This window comes from Aspergillus karnatakaensis, assembly GCF_047715665.1.
Source record: "Aspergillus karnatakaensis strain CBS 102800 unplaced genomic scaffold BJY04scaffold_38, whole genome shotgun sequence".
Classification (NCBI taxonomy): Eukaryota; Fungi; Ascomycota; class Eurotiomycetes; order Eurotiales; family Aspergillaceae; genus Aspergillus; species Aspergillus karnatakaensis.
The window spans coordinates 70,791-90,815 of NW_027395750.1; the positions used below are offsets into that span (position 1 = coordinate 70,791).

General features: G+C 51.8%; 7 protein-coding genes and 1 non-coding gene across 8 annotated transcripts; 5 read left to right on the plus strand and 3 right to left on the minus strand.

Annotated features, from left to right (window-relative positions):
* The first annotated feature begins 443 nt into the window (after positions 1 to 443).
* Positions 444 to 516, plus strand: BJY04DRAFT_t108. The gene has a single exon. It is a non-coding gene; the product is annotated as a tRNA-Lys (tRNA).
* Positions 517 to 992: 476 nt separating this feature from the next.
* BJY04DRAFT_220198 (MFS general substrate transporter) lies at positions 993 to 2,791 on the minus strand (the record flags this gene model as incomplete). The annotated part of the gene is made up of 7 exons (XM_073716803.1): positions 993 to 1,056; positions 1,108 to 1,281; positions 1,354 to 1,697; positions 1,774 to 1,943; positions 2,008 to 2,109; positions 2,172 to 2,230; positions 2,316 to 2,791. 7 exons carry the CDS (start codon positions 2,789 to 2,791, stop codon positions 993 to 995), a joined length of 1,389 nt encoding a protein of 462 aa, XP_073569157.1.
* Positions 2,792 to 3,269: 478 nt separating this feature from the next.
* On the plus strand, positions 3,270 to 4,858 carry BJY04DRAFT_94354 (TauD/TfdA dioxygenase family protein). The gene is made up of 6 exons (XM_073721347.1): positions 3,270 to 3,713; positions 3,757 to 3,838; positions 3,888 to 4,025; positions 4,071 to 4,155; positions 4,213 to 4,478; positions 4,537 to 4,858. Exons 1-6 carry the CDS (start codon positions 3,296 to 3,298, stop codon positions 4,748 to 4,750), a joined length of 1,203 nt encoding a protein of 400 aa, XP_073569158.1. The 5' UTR covers positions 3,270 to 3,295; the 3' UTR covers positions 4,751 to 4,858.
* Positions 4,859 to 5,036: 178 nt separating this feature from the next.
* Positions 5,037 to 6,785, plus strand: BJY04DRAFT_220200 (major facilitator superfamily domain-containing protein; the record flags this gene model as incomplete). The annotated part of the gene is made up of 5 exons (XM_073716804.1): positions 5,037 to 5,741; positions 5,800 to 6,012; positions 6,067 to 6,359; positions 6,435 to 6,574; positions 6,631 to 6,785. The coding sequence occupies 5 exons, from the start codon at positions 5,037 to 5,039 to the stop codon at positions 6,783 to 6,785; spliced, it is 1,506 nt and encodes a 501-aa protein (XP_073569159.1).
* A 203-nt stretch (positions 6,786 to 6,988) lies between these two features.
* On the minus strand, positions 6,989 to 9,025 carry BJY04DRAFT_220201 (uncharacterized protein; the record flags this gene model as incomplete). Its single annotated transcript, XM_073716805.1, has 1 exon — positions 6,989 to 9,025. The coding sequence occupies one exon, from the start codon at positions 9,023 to 9,025 to the stop codon at positions 6,989 to 6,991; it is 2,037 nt and encodes a 678-aa protein (XP_073569160.1).
* Positions 9,026 to 11,109: 2,084 nt separating this feature from the next.
* On the plus strand, positions 11,110 to 11,791 carry BJY04DRAFT_94374 (uncharacterized protein). Its single transcript, XM_073721348.1, has one exon. The coding sequence runs from the start codon at positions 11,272 to 11,274 to the stop codon at positions 11,623 to 11,625; it is 354 nt and encodes a 117-aa protein (XP_073569161.1). The 5' UTR covers positions 11,110 to 11,271; the 3' UTR covers positions 11,626 to 11,791.
* Positions 11,792 to 12,510: 719 nt separating this feature from the next.
* Positions 12,511 to 15,415, minus strand: BJY04DRAFT_94461 (stress-regulated transcription factor RPN4). Its single transcript, XM_073721349.1, has 3 exons — positions 13,894 to 15,415; positions 13,825 to 13,830; positions 12,511 to 13,770 (listed from the first exon to the last, which is right to left on the minus strand). The coding sequence occupies exons 1-3, from the start codon at positions 14,771 to 14,773 to the stop codon at positions 12,650 to 12,652; spliced, it is 2,007 nt and encodes a 668-aa protein (XP_073569162.1). The 5' UTR covers positions 14,774 to 15,415; the 3' UTR covers positions 12,511 to 12,649.
* Positions 15,416 to 18,009: 2,594 nt separating this feature from the next.
* On the plus strand, positions 18,010 to 18,695 carry BJY04DRAFT_94478 (uncharacterized protein). Its single transcript, XM_073721350.1, has 2 exons — positions 18,010 to 18,514; positions 18,580 to 18,695. The coding sequence occupies exon 1, from the start codon at positions 18,133 to 18,135 to the stop codon at positions 18,469 to 18,471; it is 339 nt and encodes a 112-aa protein (XP_073569163.1). The 5' UTR covers positions 18,010 to 18,132; the 3' UTR covers positions 18,472 to 18,514; positions 18,580 to 18,695.
* The last annotated feature ends 1,330 nt before the right edge of the window (positions 18,696 to 20,025 follow it).

A 20,025-nucleotide genomic window follows, 5' to 3' on the forward strand; every position in this document is an offset into this window, starting at 1 on the left:
GGTAAGATGAGATGAGATACGATAAACAGGTAAACGTCAACGGTACAACAGCAGGATATATATACACCACGATCAGCCCCCGAGCTGAGTCGCATCCCCTCTCCCGCTCTTCCCGACGGGGAGTCTAATCCTTTTTTGATCCCGTAAAAAACATATTGGATCCAGGAAGGAGACTCCATGCACACGTTTACGCGAATGAAGATGCAAGAACCAATGTCGGATATATTCTGCAAAGTCCAGTGTATTAGCAGCTGAAGGGGGGATCCTCCTAGCTTGGCAGAGAACACGTTCTGACCAGTAGGACTTTAGAGAGAAATGGAGAAGAATCATAGACCCACGCTCAGCCTCACCCGCATCCCGACCTCATATTTAATTACTTATCGAGCTGCTAGCTTTTTGAAGGATATAATATGAAATAAAAAAAGGCTTTCCCATCAATCATAGCCCGGCTAGCTCAATCGGCAGAGCGTGAGACTCTTAATCTCAAGGTTGCGGGTTCAACCCCCGCGTTGGGCTGTCATTTTTTCTCTTTTTTTTTTGGTGCTTGAACTTGATTAAATCAATTAAGAGACTGTAAGATGTGATCTTTATTTTGTGTTCTGGTATAGTGACCTGTGAAGGATCAAGGATCCGACAATCCGACAAATTAGCAGCAGTCTGATTAACCCGACAAGCCCGATATGCCCGACGGACCTGATGGGCCCGACAAGCCCCGACAAGTCTGACAATTCCGATATTTCCAGTGAGTTTCTTGCTTCTTCCTGTGTGGCTTGAGTCATTTGTTTGTCTTTGGCCTCAGAAGGACCGTCGAGATCTTTTGAGGGGCCAGGGGGATATACTGAGTTTCCTTTTGAGGTCTCCTCGACAGAGAATCTATCTATCAAGACAATGCATTTAGGTGCTGTCTCATACACTCCGAAGTGGAAACACTCTATATCTATATCCAGAACAACTATTCGGCATTTGACATTCACTCTTCATGGTTTCGACTTTTAATCCTGCACCCCCCTCACCACCAACCAAGTCGGGATAATCTGGACAACCCAAAGCCCTAACCTATTCGACATCAGTCCCAGCTTACAGCCAAACAAGAAGAAAAAGACTTACAGCAGCGCCTCCGACCCCATCAAACTCCACTTCGTCTGCACCGCATACCCCAGCGCCGCACCACCGGTATTAACAGCCTTCATGAACCCCGTGTACCGCTCCAGCTCATCCACATTCTCGCTCAACGACCCAACAAGCGCATACATGAATGTCTGGAACGCGTGGTCGACGAACCTATCCTCGTTAATTCAGTCCCAATGTCCAATCCTAACCAGATATCAAGGTAAAGAGAGAGAGAAAACCCACCCATCAACAATAACCAGCAGAAAACTCGCATAGAACTCCCCTTGTTCCCAATCCAGCCCTACAGGACTGGTCTTCTGGTAATACCACTGCACAACCGTGAACCACACCCAGACCAGCGTGTACGCGATATAAGTGCCTACGAACGCGGTGATGAATTTCCTCCGTCGACCCAGGGACTTCGCGTCAAGAAAATACCCCATTGCCACCGTCCCTGCGATTCCGGAGAATGCACCCACGAAACCCGTCAAGGCGCGCCCGCGCACAGAGTGGTAGACGGCGGTGAAGTTGCCTTTGTAGGAGAGGAACCACTGGCTGAATATAAACATGGGGGTGAGGAGGAGCATCTATGTTGTTAGTATCGAAGCTGGGGTCTGAATGGGAATGGAAATGGAAGGATTGATGATGATGACAGTAACATACCTCCCTCCGCTTCACCGCACTAAACACCTTCTTGGCCTCCTGTAGCGCATTCGGCTGCTTCTTGCTCTCGATTTTGCGGCCGTCGCGCCGGATGACTTTGGCGGGGTTTGAGAGTAGGAGGGCGATGAAGGGGCCGTAGGCGGCGATTGCAATCAACGGAATATATGTCACTGGATACACCTTAGTATGGCTTATTGTATTAATTAAGAGGGATAAAAAGCGAGATAACTGTACCAGGTGTGATCTTCCCTGCGTTCTTGTTCTCGGCGTTGAAGCCTAGGGCTAGGGCGCCGCCGATGGAGTTTCCGGCTGCAATGGAGCCGTACCAGATTGAGACTGGAGGATGTTAGTCCTTGCATACAGTAAAGAGAGTAGGGGGAGTTAGGGTGAGTATGTACTGAATTTCCCCTTAAAGTCTGGCTCTGGATACGCAAGCATGACGGAGGCCTGGACAACCCTGTACAGCATAGTATTAGCAACAATATCAAACCAGAAATGACAACACAGCACTCCAGCTGGAGGAGATAACAAGGGTAGCTTACCAAAGAATAGCAGTCGTAAACCCCTGCACCACCGCCGCACAATACATAAACCAGATCGTATGGAACTTGTTATTGCAGTACAGACTCGCGCCATTCAACGCGAACCCGCAAACCCCCATGCAGAGAACGATCTTCTCGCCAAACAGATTCACAAAGACACCTGTTAGCAGCGCGAAGACGACGTTCATGCCGTAGGAGATCCCGCTGGTGATGTTGACGAGGTGCGGACTGCGTAGGCCGCCGGCACCTAAAGCATTCAGGGCCCCGTACATACCGGGTCCGCAAAAGAAGACGCCTGCAAGGACGGCGGCTTGGAATTTTGTGGAGCGGCGGAAGGGGATTGTTGTTGGGGGGATGGGCAGGGGGTCGGCGTTGGAGTTGGAGTCGCCAGAGTCGGCGATGGGGTTGACTTGGATGGCTTCATGTTTGGGGTCTGAGAGCTCCTGGGAGGAGCGAGTGGTAGGGGGGTTGGACATCCTGCGTCTGTCTATCTTGGAGTCAAGCTGAGATGTCAATGGGGCGAAGAGAGCAGGGATCTTCGTCGTATTTAAGGTATCCCTTGTCTGACTCTCATCACGACAGAACTATGAATCCAGCTACAACGTATCACGCAATATATCAAACGAGATATCTATTCTGCAATTATCTAAGCGGGCCGGGTTTAGGAAGTAGGTCTTTCGGGCGAGAACCGTCTTCCTCCTGCATGAGCATCAGGTACGACTGAAAGAGAGATTATGCCGACCCAGTGGGCCGGTAGTTGGAGAACAAGCAACTCATCCACGCCTTATATTTCGTGTTGGATCCTCGCTAATTAATGACCGGCAAGCGATTGGTGCGAATGACTCGGGGGGGATCGCATCACCGCTAGGGAAATGGCGTGTATAGATGCTAGCTAGCCGAGATCCGTGAGCTACGATATTTAAACCTGTAGTATCAGGAACTTCACCACAAAAACAACGATAACCGATCTGACATTCATTATGGCGCAAGGTATTTTGACTGTTGATGGGGAAAAGGTCACTCAGCTGAGCGACACCCGGCCAACAGAGGTTGTATACCCCGAGACAAATGACTACCCTACTGTCCGTCAACGAGGTCTCCCTCTCAGACCACTAGGAGACTATGTCCCGCAAAGAGGGATTCGCGAGCCAGTTGCTGTCCCGAAGGATCGCGGATTGTCAGCCGACCCTGATCTTCCGAATTTACTCTCAGACCCGAATGTCAAGAGGGTTGACATCACGCCTTCGCTCGGAACACTGATTACTGGGCTGCAACTATCGACAATTAGTGATGCTGTTAAGGATGAGCTGGCGTTGTTAGTTGCGCATAGAGGAGTGCTATTCTTCCGTGATCAAGATATCACGGCGGAGGGTCAGCGAGAGCTGTTTAATTACTATGGTATGTCTTCGCTAATTATATGATTACCGTGCTAACTCTCCAGGAATTCCCGAGCTCCTCCCAGACCCCGAAGACGAAAAAGCAAAGGGCAAGCCAATTGTTTCAAACATCCAAGAACAGGACGAGTGCGTACATCCTCATCACGATAAACAGGACCAACTAACCAACCACCAGGGACTTCCGAGCCACCTACGTGCACTTCAAGTGGCCCTTTGCCGACTTCCACGCAGACAGCAGCTTCCAAGCAAACCCACCCTCCTTCTCCCTCCTCCGAATCGACGAGCTACCTCCTACCGGCGGCGACACCAACTGGTAGCCCTCTCCAGCAAAGACACAACCCCAAGCTAATAAGCGCAGGATATCCGGATACGGCACCTACGAAACCCTCTCCAAGCCCCTCCAAGCCTTCGCCGATACTCTGAGCGCTTGGCACAGCTCTGGGGTAAGCCCTACCTCACGCCTCTATCTCGAAGATCTTACTGACATTACATGATAACAGCACGTCTACGACTCCGTCATCAACCACTGGGGCGCGAAACGCCCCGAGCGCCCCGTCGAAACCCTCCACCCGCTGATAACAACGCACCCGGTCACAGGGTACAAAGTGCTAAACCTCAACTCGGGGTTCGTGACCAGACTCGACGGGCTGAAGCGGTATGAGAGCGATAAGCTGCTGGAGCTGCTGTATACGCATATCCACACGGCGCAGGACCATATGGTGCGGTTTCGCTGGGAGAGGAATTCGGTTGCTTGGTGGGATAATCGGTAGGCTATTCTCCTCTCCTCCTTTTGGTAGTGTATATGTGCTGAGTACTGTGTGTAGGGCTGTTACGCATCGCGCAACGCATGATTATGCGCCGTTGCATAGACATGGGGTGCGGGTGACGATCAAGGGACAGGTTCCGAGGCAGGTTGGTGGGAGTGTGAGTAGGAAGGAGGCTGTTGTTACAGCGCTCAAGGAGGGGAAGGTTCATGCGGTGCATGATGCAAATACGCGAGAGGGTAATTATAAGGAGAGAGGGTATCCTAAGGTCTAGGCAGGGGTATAGATAGCAACAATAGGAGATTGGGGATGGGGGCAAGACTACTCCAATTCGCCATCGAATCCCTGTCTCTACAAGTGTTCTTACAGGTCTTCAGCCATGCTAATGTTCTAATGGAGGAGTATGGCGGGGTTATCCGCCCTAGCCATGATCTGTTCTGAAGCTAATATCACGCCAGCATGTCGTGATACACCCCTCTCTAAATGATCCTTAAAAACCCTTGATACAAGACCATGGCTAGCCAAGTCAACCAAGCTTCCCACTGAAAAGCCAAATCAAAATGACATCTCTAGACAGCCACCGGCCCAAAGAGCCCGAGACAACAACAGCAGCAGCCACAGTCTCCCCATCCACCTCTTCTCCTACACCCACTGCCGAAAATGCACCCCGCCGCACATTCCGCTCCTTCATCTGGGACACAGACACCCACCTCAAATCTCCCGAAGAAAAAGCCCTCCTCCTAAAACTCGACATCGCCCTGCTCACAACCGGCTGCCTCGGCTTCTTCATGAAATACCTCGACCAGGGCAACATGGCCAACGCCTACGTCTCCGGCATGCAGGAGGCCCTCTCCATGTATGGCAACGAGTACACCTACGCGCAAACCGTCTACACAGTCGCGTACGCCGTAATGCAAATCCCCTCGACACTCATCATCCAGCGCGTGAGGCCGTCGATCTGGCTCGCTGCCATGGAGATCGGCTGGGGCGTGTTCACGTTCGCGCAGGCGGGGCTGAAGAACGTGGGTGAGCTGTACGCGTTCCGGTTTCTGGTGGGGTTTTTCGAGAGCTCTTTCTTCCCGAGCTTGCTTTATCTGCTTGGGAGTTGGTATACGAAGACGGAGCTGGCGAAGAGGGTGGCGCTGTTCCATATGACGGCGCCATTGGGCACGGCGTTTGGGGGGTATCTCCAGGCGGCGGTTTATGAGAATCTGAATGGCGAGAGGGGGTTGGAGGGGTGGAGGTGGTTGTATATTGTTTGCGGGGTGAGTAGTCGATCTTATTACATGGTTTGATTGCACATATTATGCTGACGCGCTCAAGTGCATGACTATCCCTGTTGGGATTGCGACCTTCTTCATCCTCCCTGACACGCCGTATACCACGCGCGTGTGGTTCCTCTCTGACAAGGAGCGCGAGCTCGCTGTTGAACGAGTGCAGCGCGCCGGCAAAGCCCCTCCAGTCAAAATCACCTTGCAGACCTTCAAGCGTATCCTGAGTACCTGGAAATGGTATGCCTTTGTCGCCGGATACGTGGTCTGTCTCCCCTATTCAACTCTCAACTCGCACTCCTTCTAACAAACAATCCAGCTCTACGGCTCCTCCTGCGGCGGCAACGGCTACTTCGGCATCTGGCTGAAATCCGAAAACTTCTCCGTCGCCGACCGCAACGTCATCCCCACCGGCACATCCTTGATTTCCGCCGCCTGCGTAGTCCTCTGGGGCTTTCTGTCCGATTACACAGGCAGCCGGTTCGCATTCGTGGTTATCCCGCTGATATACGGCCTGCTGCCGAACGGAGTCCTGGCGTTCTGGCCGGAGAGCGTGGCGTTTAAGCAGTTTGCGTTTCTGACGATTGGGGTGCAGCTTATGACTGCTGTTTTGTGAGTACCCTAGCCTTCTATGATCTTTCGGCAAGAGAGGTATCTGCATGAGTGTGAGTGAGACTGACGAAACAGCTACTCCTGGGCAAACGAGGTCTGCGCAGATGATAACGAGCAACGGGCTGTGGTGATCAGTAGCATGAATGGGTTTCAGTATGCGGTCGCGGCGTGGTTGCCGGTTGTGATCTTTCCGCAGACGATGGCGCCGTCTTTTCGTGGGTTCTCTATCTTACTTCCATGTTGGTCTTGAAGCTAATACCTATGGTTACAGGGTATGGCTTTCCAGCGACATTTGGGCTGGTCATTGCGGCTATTATTGGGGTTGTTGTGATACAGCTCTTTGTGCTTAGGGATAAACGGAAGGCGAAGCGGGAGAGGGATGTTGAGAGTGAGAGTGGAAGCTCAGGTGAGTTGGGAGAGAAATAGGATGTGAAGAGAGTAGATATAGAAGAGCTATCAGGAGTTGAGCAGGGATTGGCTTCCTAAGCTCTTGTTCAAGCTCCGGCAAGACTTGATTGACTTGGAGACAGGAGTGAATCGGGGTTCGTGTCTTGTACTGGCATCGCATATTCCAATACCCCCCCAAGAATCAACTCCAGTCTATCATAAATCGTACATCAAAATGGTACTTACCCTCTATATCTCATGAAAACCTGCTCCCTCAGCCGTGGCTCACACTCCACCCCCCACCTCTCAACCTCCTCATCCTTCATCCCCTCCACTTCCTTCAATATCGAGATCACATCACCCGCCGCAACCTGCTCGACCGCCTGCCAGGTCTCATGCGTAAACGAGCTCCGCGTAAAACACACAAACATCACTGTAAAAACCACCACAATCCCCAAATGCACCGCGATAATAGCCATCCCCACCGCAAATCCCGTCCACCGCACCGGCGTCGTCTGCGTCGTCGCAAATGCAACCTCCACGGGGAGTGTCTGATTCACCCGCGGCAGCGTCTCGTAGTACGCCGTTTGGAAACTCCGCGTGAGTAAGGCCTGCGCTGCAAGCGCTGGACTCTCTGTCTCGCGCAGGATGTCCTGGAATAAATGCACGTGGCTTGCGTGCGCGTTGTAACGGGCTTCTGTGCTGGAGAGGGAGAGGAGGAGGGTCTGGTCTGCTAGACTTTGGTTTGCGAGGAGCGTGTCTGTGTTGACGGTGGGGAGGGTTTCTGCAAAAGACCAGGTGTGGATTCCTGCTTGGGGTTTATTGGAGCCCGGGGAGTCGGCACTGATGTAGTCGTAGGGTTTCCAGTCGGAGCGTGGGGTCAGGGTTAGCAGGCCGCGGGCTTGCGGGGTATAGGGGGATTGGGATGCGCCGAGCTGGTGGCGGATTGCGATGGTGTTGTAGCTTTGGGTCTTACGGTTCCATGACACGCGGGGCTCGGTGCCATCGCGGGAGCGGTGCATGTCGATGACGAAGGTGTTGGCGGTAGGATCTGTAAGACAGGCGGTTATGCGGACGGCGGGTCTGGAGGATGAAGAGCCATCAATGATTGTCCAGGGCCCTTCTCGCCGGGTGTCTCTGAGATTTACAGTCTGCAGGGAGAATTCTGTGAGAAAATCTCTGTCGAGAGCGTCGAGGATGAAGAAGACGTCGAAAGAGGGGAACTCTGTGAGTGGCTCGCTGGTATTGCCAAAGGTGTCAATGGTAAACAAGGAACGACACAGGCTTGATTCGCCGCCTGTTCCTGCCACCTTAGGACCGTAGGGCAAAGCGCAGTCGAAGTATTGGTATCGAGGTTGTGGCTCGTCCTGCCCCAATGGGAGGTATGAGTCGTTGGCGATGTTCGCGTGTCCTTGTAGGCGGGCGCCGTTGTTGATGTCCAGCGTGAGATTGGCTAGAACGGGACTTGCGCATATGACGCGGTTGTCCATCACCGGCGCCTGGCCGTGGTACTCTTGCAAGCTGATGCGCTGCGATTCCGTCTCGAAGAGCGGGATTGCTCGGTAGGTGTGACCGGTGTCGTGGTAGTCTGAACCCTCAATGAATGGTTCCGAGTGCTCGGCAAAGGTCCAAGCTGCTGCGGGGGGATTTGACCACCAGGAAAGACTCTCCAGGTTATAGGGCATGATCGGGATCTCTGTGGTATTCGATGGAGAGGTGAATGTTCCGCTGCCAAAATCCGAAACGAGGATCGTGGAGAGGAATTGCGACGCCACAGCCACGGTGATCTGGAGGATCACCAGGAGAAAGATGCAGAATGAAAGAAAACTCTTGAGCGGCTGCAGCCTGAACGGGTATAACAGGTTGTTCGGAGTGGTGCTGACAGCTCTGATCATTGACAAATAGGGCGCATCGATGAGCGGAGTGCCGACGGCTTCAAGGATAACACCAGCAATCATTGCCGTGGTCTGGCTGACCTGAAGAGCAATGACAAGCCGAATGACTGCAGTGCATATTGTCACCACGCCAGTCAACCAGTTCGCGTTGAGGATGGTGATCCAGGGCGATAGCGGAGGGCCGCCGGCAACTGCGTCGGTCGATCGTTTCCATATGACCGCCAGAAGCGAGACTGGCGCGAGAAGCACGATAGAACCGAGGAGCAGAATCACGATACCGATACTACCGATTCGCTCCCATGCTGTTCTTGCCTTCAGGTCTTTTCGTTTATGGGTGACTGAAGGTCCGGTCTGCGCAGGGAGAGGGACATATTCGGTCGCCATGGGATCAAGGATGCAAGGGAAGACTATCTTTGGCAGACATGTTGATTTGTTTTATACTCGACAGCACTGCCATGCTGTCGTAAATAGCAGGGAGATCTACAGGATCACCTCACCAATCATAACAACAGTTTCAAGAGACTTTGCCTTGGTCGTTCTTTAGGCCCCCCGCCGCAGCTCAACCAGCTTGTTATCGAATGGCGAGCCTGATCAGGGTCGAATAGTAGACAATGCCAAGAGTATAGGACTGGCGCATTGGAAAAGGTAGGTATGTAATGAAATGGGTCTAGTATAGGGTTCATGAATATTGTCAGAGATGTAAATACCATGGACTCGCGGATCTAAATGAGCAAACAAACGCTCAATGCTCGGGTCCCACATATTAGGCATCGAATTAAACCCTTTTCTGCAAACTCTTCTCTGCTTTTGCGCTACTTTATCCGCGGTTGTTGCTAAACTTGCACCGTCTGGCTTCTTCGAGTTAACCAAACTCCGCTTCCCATGGTGCACTTGACCGGATGTCCCGATGAGTGGGAGATAAAAAAAAACATAAATAAATGCTCGCTACGCAGGCCAAAAAACATACAACAGCTGGGATTCGCATGTGGTCACCCACCATACTACTAACCAGCCGGCGTGAGGCTTAAGTACGGCTGAGCGGACGGGAAGCCCTGTTCTCCTCACCCTGTGGTCGTATGTACTGTTTTGCCTTTATTCACGTCTTATAATGGTAATTGTTGATTGAGCTCCCAAAGGCCGATATGATCCATTGAGGACATATGGGTGTTGAAGGTATTAATCCGGACCTTCTAGTTGTGAGAGATGGCATATTATTTATTGTACGTACTGTACTTCCTCCGCTAGAAGTTTACTTGAAGTTTGACGGATGCGGCAAGGCAACCAGGTAACAATATATATTGCAAGTAATCCCAGCACATCACTCCGTACCGGGGTCGCTAGTACTTAAAGGCGCTAATTATACGTAGTGAGTATCTCCATAATGCTGGATGAGCAAGCAGTGTAAGCCCATAAGGATCAAGCTTCGAGTCCACGCGGTCAGCCACGTGGAGAGGAGTGAACCAACGTCCTACAGGCTCTGACTACCAGACTTGAGTGTCTCGGCGATATTGACGGCCCTGAAGGGATCGAAAACGTAAAACCTGAACAGGCCACGGGTATCGTCACCCCTAGAGTATAATCGCCTAAAGCTGAGTTCGGTAGGCTTGCGACTCCGGACAACCCTAAAGTTTACGCAGGGACGGAAGCTTTCCTATCGCGATCAATAAAAGTCCCGTGCCATGGGGTAAGGGCTTCTAGAAGCTTTGGGGTTACTCCAAGCTTTACAGTTCGCGGAGCTACCGGAAAGCTTCCTGTCAATGAGGGGTGCATAGTTCCTGCTGTGGAGGCGCTGTGATGGGTGGAAATTCGACTCAAGGAGCCCTTCATTGATAGGCATGAAGGACATCTTGTTGTTCTCGAGGTAGGAAGGTTGCTGGCACTCATCGCTCACTTAATCGTAGGTAGCCTAGTCAGTCAGTCCAGTTCGCGACAGCGATGATCGATACTCTCAAACTCTGCACCAAAGCTCATTGGAGCATTGGCTCTCATAGTGTTGAATAGTATAACCGCCTTTCCCAAGCGTGCAAGCTGGAGATCATTCAATGCGGTATATCTGGTAACTTCATCAGCTGATGACTGTAAAAGCAGGCAAAGCGCAGGGAATCTCTCCGTGGTGTGGTGTGGTGTGATATCTCAAGGCAGCAATATTCATGGAAACGGTTCATGTGGAAGGTTGAGGCAAGTCTAAACGAGCAAACTAAGACCACAGAGGAACCGGACGAACCAAGCATTGCCTGATGAAGCAGTGGCTTGACTGTTGGAAACTGGAGGTCGGTGAGGGAGAAAGGAGTACGGCAGATTCTCATATGAGGAGGTGCTCCATAGCACCTGCATATGATCAGAATTACAGCTTTCGTCCAGAGTGTATGTTTCGAGATGTACGAATGGCATTCTAGAACTGTGATATAGTATACTTAGTATACTATGCAAGAACACCCAATAATTCTACTTACAATATAACCTGCCTGCACTTTGACGTATATCCCTGCAATTTAGGTACTAACCTGCCTCCACTTACGTCTACCCCTATACAATCTCATAACACTAATTATAGCCCGCCCTTGTTTTCAAATTTCAACTCTTCAAGAACAAAAGATGCACACCCTACCAATAATATACCCAACAGCCCCATGCTTCACCCCTTGTACTTCATCGCTACACAATATATCCAGCCCCGCGTAACTACCAGCACCATATACCAAATCCGAACCTCACCTCCCCACCCGCACAATCACAGCCACCAACGAGTTATCCACATACATTCACCCCTTCATGAGTTCCAGGAAAGGGCACACCCCCTAGCTTCCACTAGTCCAGTCTATCTCCCTCATCCTACGCAGTGCACTCGCAGCAGCGCAAGGCGGGCGGAAGCCGATCCCCAACTCCCGCAAAGGCTAAAGCTCAATCCAGCACACAGTGGGTCCGACCTCCTGCAGCCCAACAGAACCCAGCAAGAGATCGTCATGATGGGCATTTCTGGGTAGCTAAAGTGGGGTTCTTCTGTGCTCGATTTTGCCGATCGCAGCCAATGGCAACCCGGGGGTTGGAATAGGGTGCGCGACTCTGACGTTTGATCGTCGGTTTACGGGTTTGTTTCATTACCTCTAACTTAGTGACTACGGAGTAACTATGGGGGTTATGAGGGGAGTGCTCGAGTCATTCTTTGATGGAGTTGACTTCCCTGGCCTATATGGGTCGTTGGTCATTGGTTATGGATGATGGATGGATCGGATGGGGAGATTCCAGTTTCAGTAATAGCTGGTCATAGTTAGATAACATATTATAACGTCGCTCTTGAATTCTCGGTTGAATTGCAATGACGATGCACAAGATCAAAGATAACTTTCTCCGAGTCTCTAGGAGGATTGAACATGCGATCATCAATAAGCTCTTTGTAATGTACAATCCTAATATACAGCCCCAGGCCCATTTATCAAGTCTCGTGCGCCTTCGGAAATCCCAATGCAAACTGTATCGAAGAAAAGAAAACACCGAGAATCATGCGAGTCATCGTAATCATAAGAATCAATAATGGTACAGTGAAACGGAATCGTAACACAGCGTCAATAGTCATAAACACGAGTCCCGCCCATAGAAGCACAGTCTTTTGGTTTGCAGAAAATGGATGACCATCCCATGCCGCAAGGTGGAAAAAGGAAATCTATAGGACGGATTGAGAAAACAAACAGGGCTTTGCTAAAGACAAACAGTATTAAAAATGTAATGGGCATGCGTCATGTTGAGGTTTGAGGTCGTGATGGTGAGGTCCGAATTTCGACGTGGACACCGCCGGTGGTATAAGTGACGTCATCATGACATCAATGGCTTCCCCATGTCATTCCCGAGTCATGGATTGATGATTGGGACGCTGCAGTCGTTGCGATCGACTCTGTCAAAGAGTTCGTCTCATTCGCTGCTCCACCTTGGCACTTTCTGCCACAAACCTCAAGGGTCCAGCAATCGTCGCAGTAGCGTAATATGGAGAAGAAGTCAAACCCCCTGAGGAGTCTACTCCCGGCCCCCTCTGCGCCTTTGCTTGCCGGGCCAATCAACATCCGGGTGCACCACCCGCATGTGCCGCGTCAAAGCATCATTGCGGGAAAACGTCTTCTCCTCGGTGCACAAATGACAACGGACCTTTTGCTTACGGGCATTGTGAATCGTGTCTTCGTGCCGCGTAAGATCGTAAGGTCGGGAGAAAATCGAACCGCAGGGCTTGCCTGTCGACGGGTTGATCCGATCACATTTGTGGGGTCCAGCCTGAGAGTTGCGTGATGCTCCGTCGCGCCCAACCAGATGACCTCCTGGCGTGGTTTGACGGTGCGCTTCACGCTTGTGCTTCTGTAGCTTGGCCGGTGTCTCAAACCGTTGCGTGCAGCCATGGTATGTGCAAGTGTAGGTCCCGCTGTCGGAAGAGGTATTTTGAGGTCGGGTGATCTCTCGCTGGACGGGAACAGCCGTCTTGGATAGCGTAGGAGAAGTTATGTCATGATACACTTCGCTGTTGGTAGACTCAAAGCGAGGCAGCGGCGCAGGGAAGTCTGGAGTGTGGTGCAACAGGTTGCTTTGCTGCTGCGACTGTCTCCGACTCTGCTGAGGCTGACTCGGGAAGAACGGCTGGGATGAGGAGGCCTGGTTGAAATGGGGAAACGCATCCATCGCAGGGAAGCTGGGAGCGGCAGCAAAGCTGTTGTCCTGTCGGAGCATAGCTTCGTTGAGGTTGAAATCAGGCTGATAAGACATCGGCAACCCGTGGTCATCGCCCTCGTTGAAGTCGTTCAGAACGGCATCCTTGGGGGATATTGTGTTTGGCGGGACTTGGGACTGTTGCTGCATGTTCATTCCCGGTTGGCTTGTTGGTGCGCTAGTGATCGGCTGTCGGAATGCATCGTGCTCGTACTCTGCAGCCAGAGGCGAGTTTTGCCTGAAAGGAGAGCGTTCGCGGTTGATCGATCCGACTGGGGATTGATTTCGTGCCGTGAGATGGTTTTGCTGGGCAGCCTGGATTCTGTTCGCAACGATGTTCATGTTCGGGTACGACTGTGGAAGGAGGTTTTGCTGGTGCTGTTGCTTCGGCACCTGAGGTGTCTGCATTGCAGCTGGATTGTAGAGCTCGTCTTGGTAAGCGTCTGTGACGGTTCTGGTAAGTTTGGGAATCCCCAGAGGAAGTCCGTTAGACCCACTGTAGTCTGCAGTATCAAAGAGTAAGTATTCGTCCAGCCATCGGTCATCAGCAGGGAATCGGTCCTCACCATTAGGAGCAGTCTTGGTGTCATCGATCTCCTCGAAACCAGTCTGAGGAGTGACAGGGGAATTGTGGCTCACGGTGGAGACCGAGGGTGCGTGAGAATGATCACTTGTCTGGTGCTGATGCTGTGACTGGTTTTGCTGCTGGTCCGCCATGAATTGACTCGAGAAACCACCATCGTGAGCAGAGTCGTTCTTCTGGTACTGAGGGGTTAGAAACGAGGCCTGAACCGGTGTGTGCACAGGAGTCGGCAGCGGCTTGGTAGGAGCGCTGCTGTGAATTGATCGTTGTTGGTAGGAGCTACCAGGGGACCTCCCGGATGAGGAACTCGGAGTCTGGAGGTGCTGGTTGTGGCTGTTGAACTGGTGTGTGCGCGGGATGGTGTGAGCGTGAGACGGGCTCGAGAGCAGGTTGTTCTCCCAGTTGTTGTTCTGAAGATATTGTTGCGCGAGCATCTGCGAGTTATCAAAGACGTATTGCTGCTGAGGGTATTGTGGGATGAAGGACTGTTGCTGTGGCGACTGGACGTGAATCGACGGGTTGTAGGAGGACGCAGGGGTCATTGAAGGGGCTTCGAAGCTGGAGGCACCGTCAAAGACGGTGGAGTAGTCGGCAGAAGCTGCCGTTGCGGAGGGAAAGTGAGAGGTGGAGGAAGCGGGAGAAGCGGGGGAGGAGGGCGCTGATGAAGGCGGCGATGCGAAAGTGCGGTACTCAAATGGCGAATGCAGGCGTGGCTGCTCTTGTGTGAGATATTGGATGGGAAGTTCTTGTGAAAGTTCAGGGAAGAATTGGTCGTCCTGGATGTAGACAGAGTCGGGAAAGTTGATGAAAGGAAGAGAGTTCGAATCGCTGATGACACCCTTACGCGATGCGGGCATGAACATAATGTAGCGGGCGGAACCGGATACAGCTGGATCGAAGTTTGCCACCGATGAGCTTGTTGTAGGTTGGAGAGTTTGGCTTAGAAGCCCCAGGGAAATCGGTCCCAAGGTTGGCGGGAGGCGAGATTTGTGAGTTTGAGAGCTGCGATTGGATTGTTCTCGAAGTGTCTCGTAGCGTGGTGCTGAAGAATGCGTCTTGTCTTGGGTTTTAAATAGAAAATCTGCTGGGGAGCGCGAGAGGGTTAGTCTTGACTCACACCTTATGACGAGAGCCTCTGTCACAGTGATCTATGGCAGCAGTAGTGGGGATTGGGTGTCATGGTTGGATAAGGCCTTACCGGAGCTGAGAGATTAGGTATGAATCTTGAAGTGTTTAGATAAGGTTGTAGATGGTGTTTTGGTAAAGTTCGTCTTGCTGATAAGATGGAGGCAAAAGTGAAAGGGTCGAGGATGAGGGACCTATATAGGTGAGGCCGAGCATGATATCACCAATCCAATCCCCAAGCTTTGCTGAGAGTGCTGTAATAAATTTCACGAGGCGTTACCACAGTGCTACTAGCGTCACACGCTAGTATCAATCTATTAATTCTTTTTCTTATTATCTTTTCCGGGATTTCTATTTCTATTTTGGAATTTTGGTTTTCTTCCAATCTGTTGATCTTCGTGTCAACGCAGCGATCCTTCTTCAGGTTAACCTCCTTTCCAGCCTTGTCGCAGACTCGCGGGCAGACTCGCTTTTGATCGCCGATTGGGTTGCATGAGCGAGACTGCCCAAACTGCTGCAGAGATTTTCCAGCACACAATGCGTAGACTACTGTATCTCCCGTATCTCCGCGCACTCTAGGCTTCTACTCTGGTGATTGTGATTATCCGGCGGACTGTCATTCATCCTTACCGATGCGCAGCATCCCAAGTCAGCAACATCGCCGACCTTCGCCCGATGCCCTGCCGACAAATTCTACCCGGAAGTAAGAATGCTTACAGGATTAATAAGAGGTATATGACTCGACATTGCTAAGCTGACCCCGGATCCATATCCAACGCCGTAGGGCGGACGGAGCAGGTTACAGCCGATACACGGGCTCGCATTGGGCCATTAATCGCAGCCAGTTCCACTTTCTTCACGCTCTCTTCGTGAAGGGGAAGATTTAGCGCTCAAATCTCAGCCACAACATCCGGAGCGCTCTCTTCCTCACGATGAGTCGATTACAAATAAGATACCTTGCGTGTACTGCACTGCGGCCGCATAATCAGAATTGGACACTCCGAGGCCCCAGCTGTGCTCTCCATGCTCGGTCGGGTGCGGGTCTGGAGATCATTGTTGAATGCTCGGCTCCACAATCCACCAGAGCAAAGAGCGAGCAAGCTCGAGTGGACGGAGCTGGCGCTGCCGAACAAATCGTCAAAGAGAATGTCCACGCACCGCCACGCGGTTATTCCACAACCCACAACCGATCTGTGGCTTGTGCATCTGAAGACTGGAAGGGTCTGTCTCTCTCTCTCTCACCTATCGGACATCCCCGGTCAGAGATCACAGCCCACCACGCGTATTCGAGTCGCTTCTTGCAGTTGCAAGGGACCGCTTACGGCTCTCCCTGTCAGGTTTTGGAAATCAGGATGCCTTGAGCGATCGTCGTTTAGCGCCATCTCATCTCAGTCTGACTACCCTTCTTTGACCACGTTTTCTTCCTTGTTCCCCTGGGCCTTGCTGCATGCACTGCCAGGGACGTCCGGGCTTTCCTCGGCTGGTTGACTGGGAATTCACGGCGTAACCTACAACAGAGTTACCTTCCGGCAACCTGGTTCCGAGTAACCTAACCTAATTGATGTACTGGATATCTTACCATCTGCTTACCCTACCTTACGACGCGACCTCTCTCGGCCGTTGCGACCGTTATGTTGTTCGCTTATCCCAGGTCACGAACTACGGAACCTACCTGCTAACTAACTAACAAGTTCCAACATGACCGTTGCGACAGGCTACCTCGGTCAGCTGATGCATTATCCCCGTACCGCCGTCAGACTAGGCAAAAAGGCCGACTAGTTTCGGGCACATGACCAGCTCCCGCAACGAACGAAGGTGAAGAGTCACGGACAACGTGATCACAGTAGTCATACAATAGTCCTTGTCCACTGGCCTAGCCTTGTGTCATTCTGTACTGTTGGGGAGGGGTACCGAGTACGAGTATTCGCTCTGGTTCTTCTAAGCTGAGTCTGGAATGATCTCAACACCTGACTTGTTGTTTGGTCTTGTACTTGGTTCGGGGTTAACGCTAGAGGCTCTCCTCCGAGTACCTTCTCCAGGCGGCCGAGACGGCGAGACATTGTCTGACTCGCTACCTACTCCCAGTCTCATTCACAATCTACATAATTAAATCCTCTTTCTCATAATTCAGCTCGTCTACCATCAAGGATCAAGATCTGAATTCGCCGCGCTGAACTCGAAATTGCGCTGCCTACAATATAAATCCATCGATCAACTGTAGCACTACTGTCGCACACCTGCAGATCAGATATCCAGATCGCATCAATGAGACTCCCCCAACCACAGCTAATTTTTACTCTCGCAATCCCATACCAGCTGAGCTGAAAACCCACCAATGTCTCGCTTCACCGAAGCAAGCCGCCGTACCGCCTGAGACCAGCGCCAACCCAACCGATCCATCCTCCGCGTGGAAGTGGATCCGAACCCCAGACTCAGCCTTCGTCTCTAGTTCTAGTTCTACCCAACCACTGAAGGTCCGAGGGGTGCACAGTCACAGTCACAGTGCAAGCCTCACCTGGGATCTGGGACTTGGAATTGAACTCGACCTCACCTGCCGACCCACCGACCGACCCCATACTCCGTAGTGCGAGCGCAGCCGCAGCGCCAGCAAAGCATCCTACCCCAGCTGAACCGACATGAAGGCAGGTGGCAAGCCACAAACCACGATCTTGCATCGCATATGCAAGATCTGCCACAGATGGTAAGTTCTACGACGAACATCTGTGGCTCTCGCTTGCGCTTACTGCATGGGTTACGCTCGTGGAACGGCGCCGGGGGTGGGAGATGGGAAAATTGTGATCTGTCGTAAGACTGGATCTCGTGGCTGCCACTGCGACGGTATGCTGTCATCCTGTATGTGTAAAATTAAAGTCTGTGAGATTCGGCGCCGGGGTTGGGCCAGGTGGACGTGGCTGAGATTGGGTTTGTGCCGAACGGGTAGCCGAGTCGTTGGAGTCTTCGGCTCCGGGGTTAGACTCATAGTAGAAAATGCAGTTGAATGTTGGGGTTGAGTCGCTCTACACGTAGTCTATGATGCTCACGAGATACACGGCCGAGAGCATCTACTCTCCATGACTCACTCCGTACTGTACAGAGCATGCCAATCTCTACACAGTACTCCGCATACTTGACCAAAAGGCTCCTGACAGAGATTCGGTTCCCCTCGGCTTCAACAAGATCCAACCATCGAGGTCAATCCCTTCCATACAGCGCCGCACCAAACTGCAACTCTCCATCCATATCCCTCCCTGCTAATCCTTCTACCTCGCCAAACCCTACCTGTTTCATCCTCTCCCACACTCGCATTCACATGCAACGAAACACTGCAACACCCCTATCCCTCGCAGAAGAGCAACAGTACATCCCTGTCAGATCTGATCCGATCAGAATTTTCACTACACCCAATCCCAATCCTTCGCTCATTCTCAAGCCCTGATAGGCAGATACGACCGTACCAACAACCGTATCAGGGCCCGATCGTAAGCACTTTAACTCCTGCACGGGACTCTGACATGGATTTGTGACAGTGAAAATTTTTTTCAAGCCCGTGTGTAGGGCGTGGAGGGGGTTTGATTGGATGGAGGTGGTAGGGATGGGATGAGAGCACAGCCACTTTTGCCTGGAATTGGAATGGGGTGGGGCTGGTGAGATTCATGCTGGATTGCTGATGGGGGGGATGGGATGGGGGTGGGTCAGCTCGGATCAAATCAATCAGCGTGAAGAGAGAGCGTGTGGTTGGTTGGTTGGAATGTTCCAATTGTTATGCGGAATTATGCAGAGGAAGAATTTTCACAACAGTTCTATCTTTGATTTCTAATATGAATGGCATCGCAAAGCATCAAACAGAAAACCGTCGAAGCGAAGGACAACTCATGAGGCAGTGCCCTCAGGCTCAGGCTCGCACTGGCAGAATAAAATACCAGAAACCGTACACGAAACGGCACCGGTCTCCCGGTAAGCGTTGCGCTAGTCTTGGCTGCAGTAGCCATCGGCCACGCCGGCCTTTGAAGGTTTTTTTTCTTCTAGTCTTCTTCTCGAAGCCTACTAATTTTGGCCTCGGTCGTTCTCTCGGGTTGAGCAGGGTTCGTGCGCCAGCTTCCGAAGGATCAGGTTTCTGGGTGGATGGCTTATGCAGGGTGAAAATTCTTCGGGGGTTCGAGAAGGTACAGAGAGATGAGATGCTAGTCTCCTACTGAGTGTAGTTAGTACACTCCTGGACTTGTATAGACTCTTGATTATTCTATCCGATTATTCCATCCGGGGTTTGCAGGCAAAGACCGAGCATGCCAGCATGGGGTTAAGGAGATATCTCGGGCAATGCTCGTCTGTATAGTGTATGCCTGTATGCCTTGGTTATGGCACTGATTAGAATTGTAGAGACTGATTTCTCATCGACCTCGATCTCATGGGCAATGGGATCCCACCGGAAAGATGCTGATATCTCCGAGGGTGTCATATTCTAATCTTGTAAAGATGGTTGCACCGGCGTGGCTCAGTCCGTGCGACTATCGACCCGTCTTGACGCGATAACCCCGGCCTCGAGAGAATTTCGATATCGATAATCGATATTAAGGACTATCAGGTATCGCAAGATTGGATCATCGGGCCGGCAGATCAAGCCCAGACCAAGACCACAGCCTTGAGGCTTGGGGAGATTCCGGAGGAGGACACGCCGTAGGGCAGACTCGGAAGCACGGCACGATAACCTTCATTCTTCGTCTCCCGAGAGATATTCGTATTCGTGGACTTTCCCCGACATCGACTCTTGGGCTTCAGGTGTCGGGTATATCTTCCATTTCTCCTCTGTTGTCTCGGGCGCTGGCCGACAGGCGTTCAGCCGGATCAAACTGATAGCCAGCATTCGTCCGATTATCGGTCGCATACTTTTCGACAGTCCAACGAACACCCAGTTCGCTTACAGCGTACAGCGTACAGTATCGCTCGCTGTCACAACCTAAACAATAAACTAATGGGTCTGTGACACTTGCCT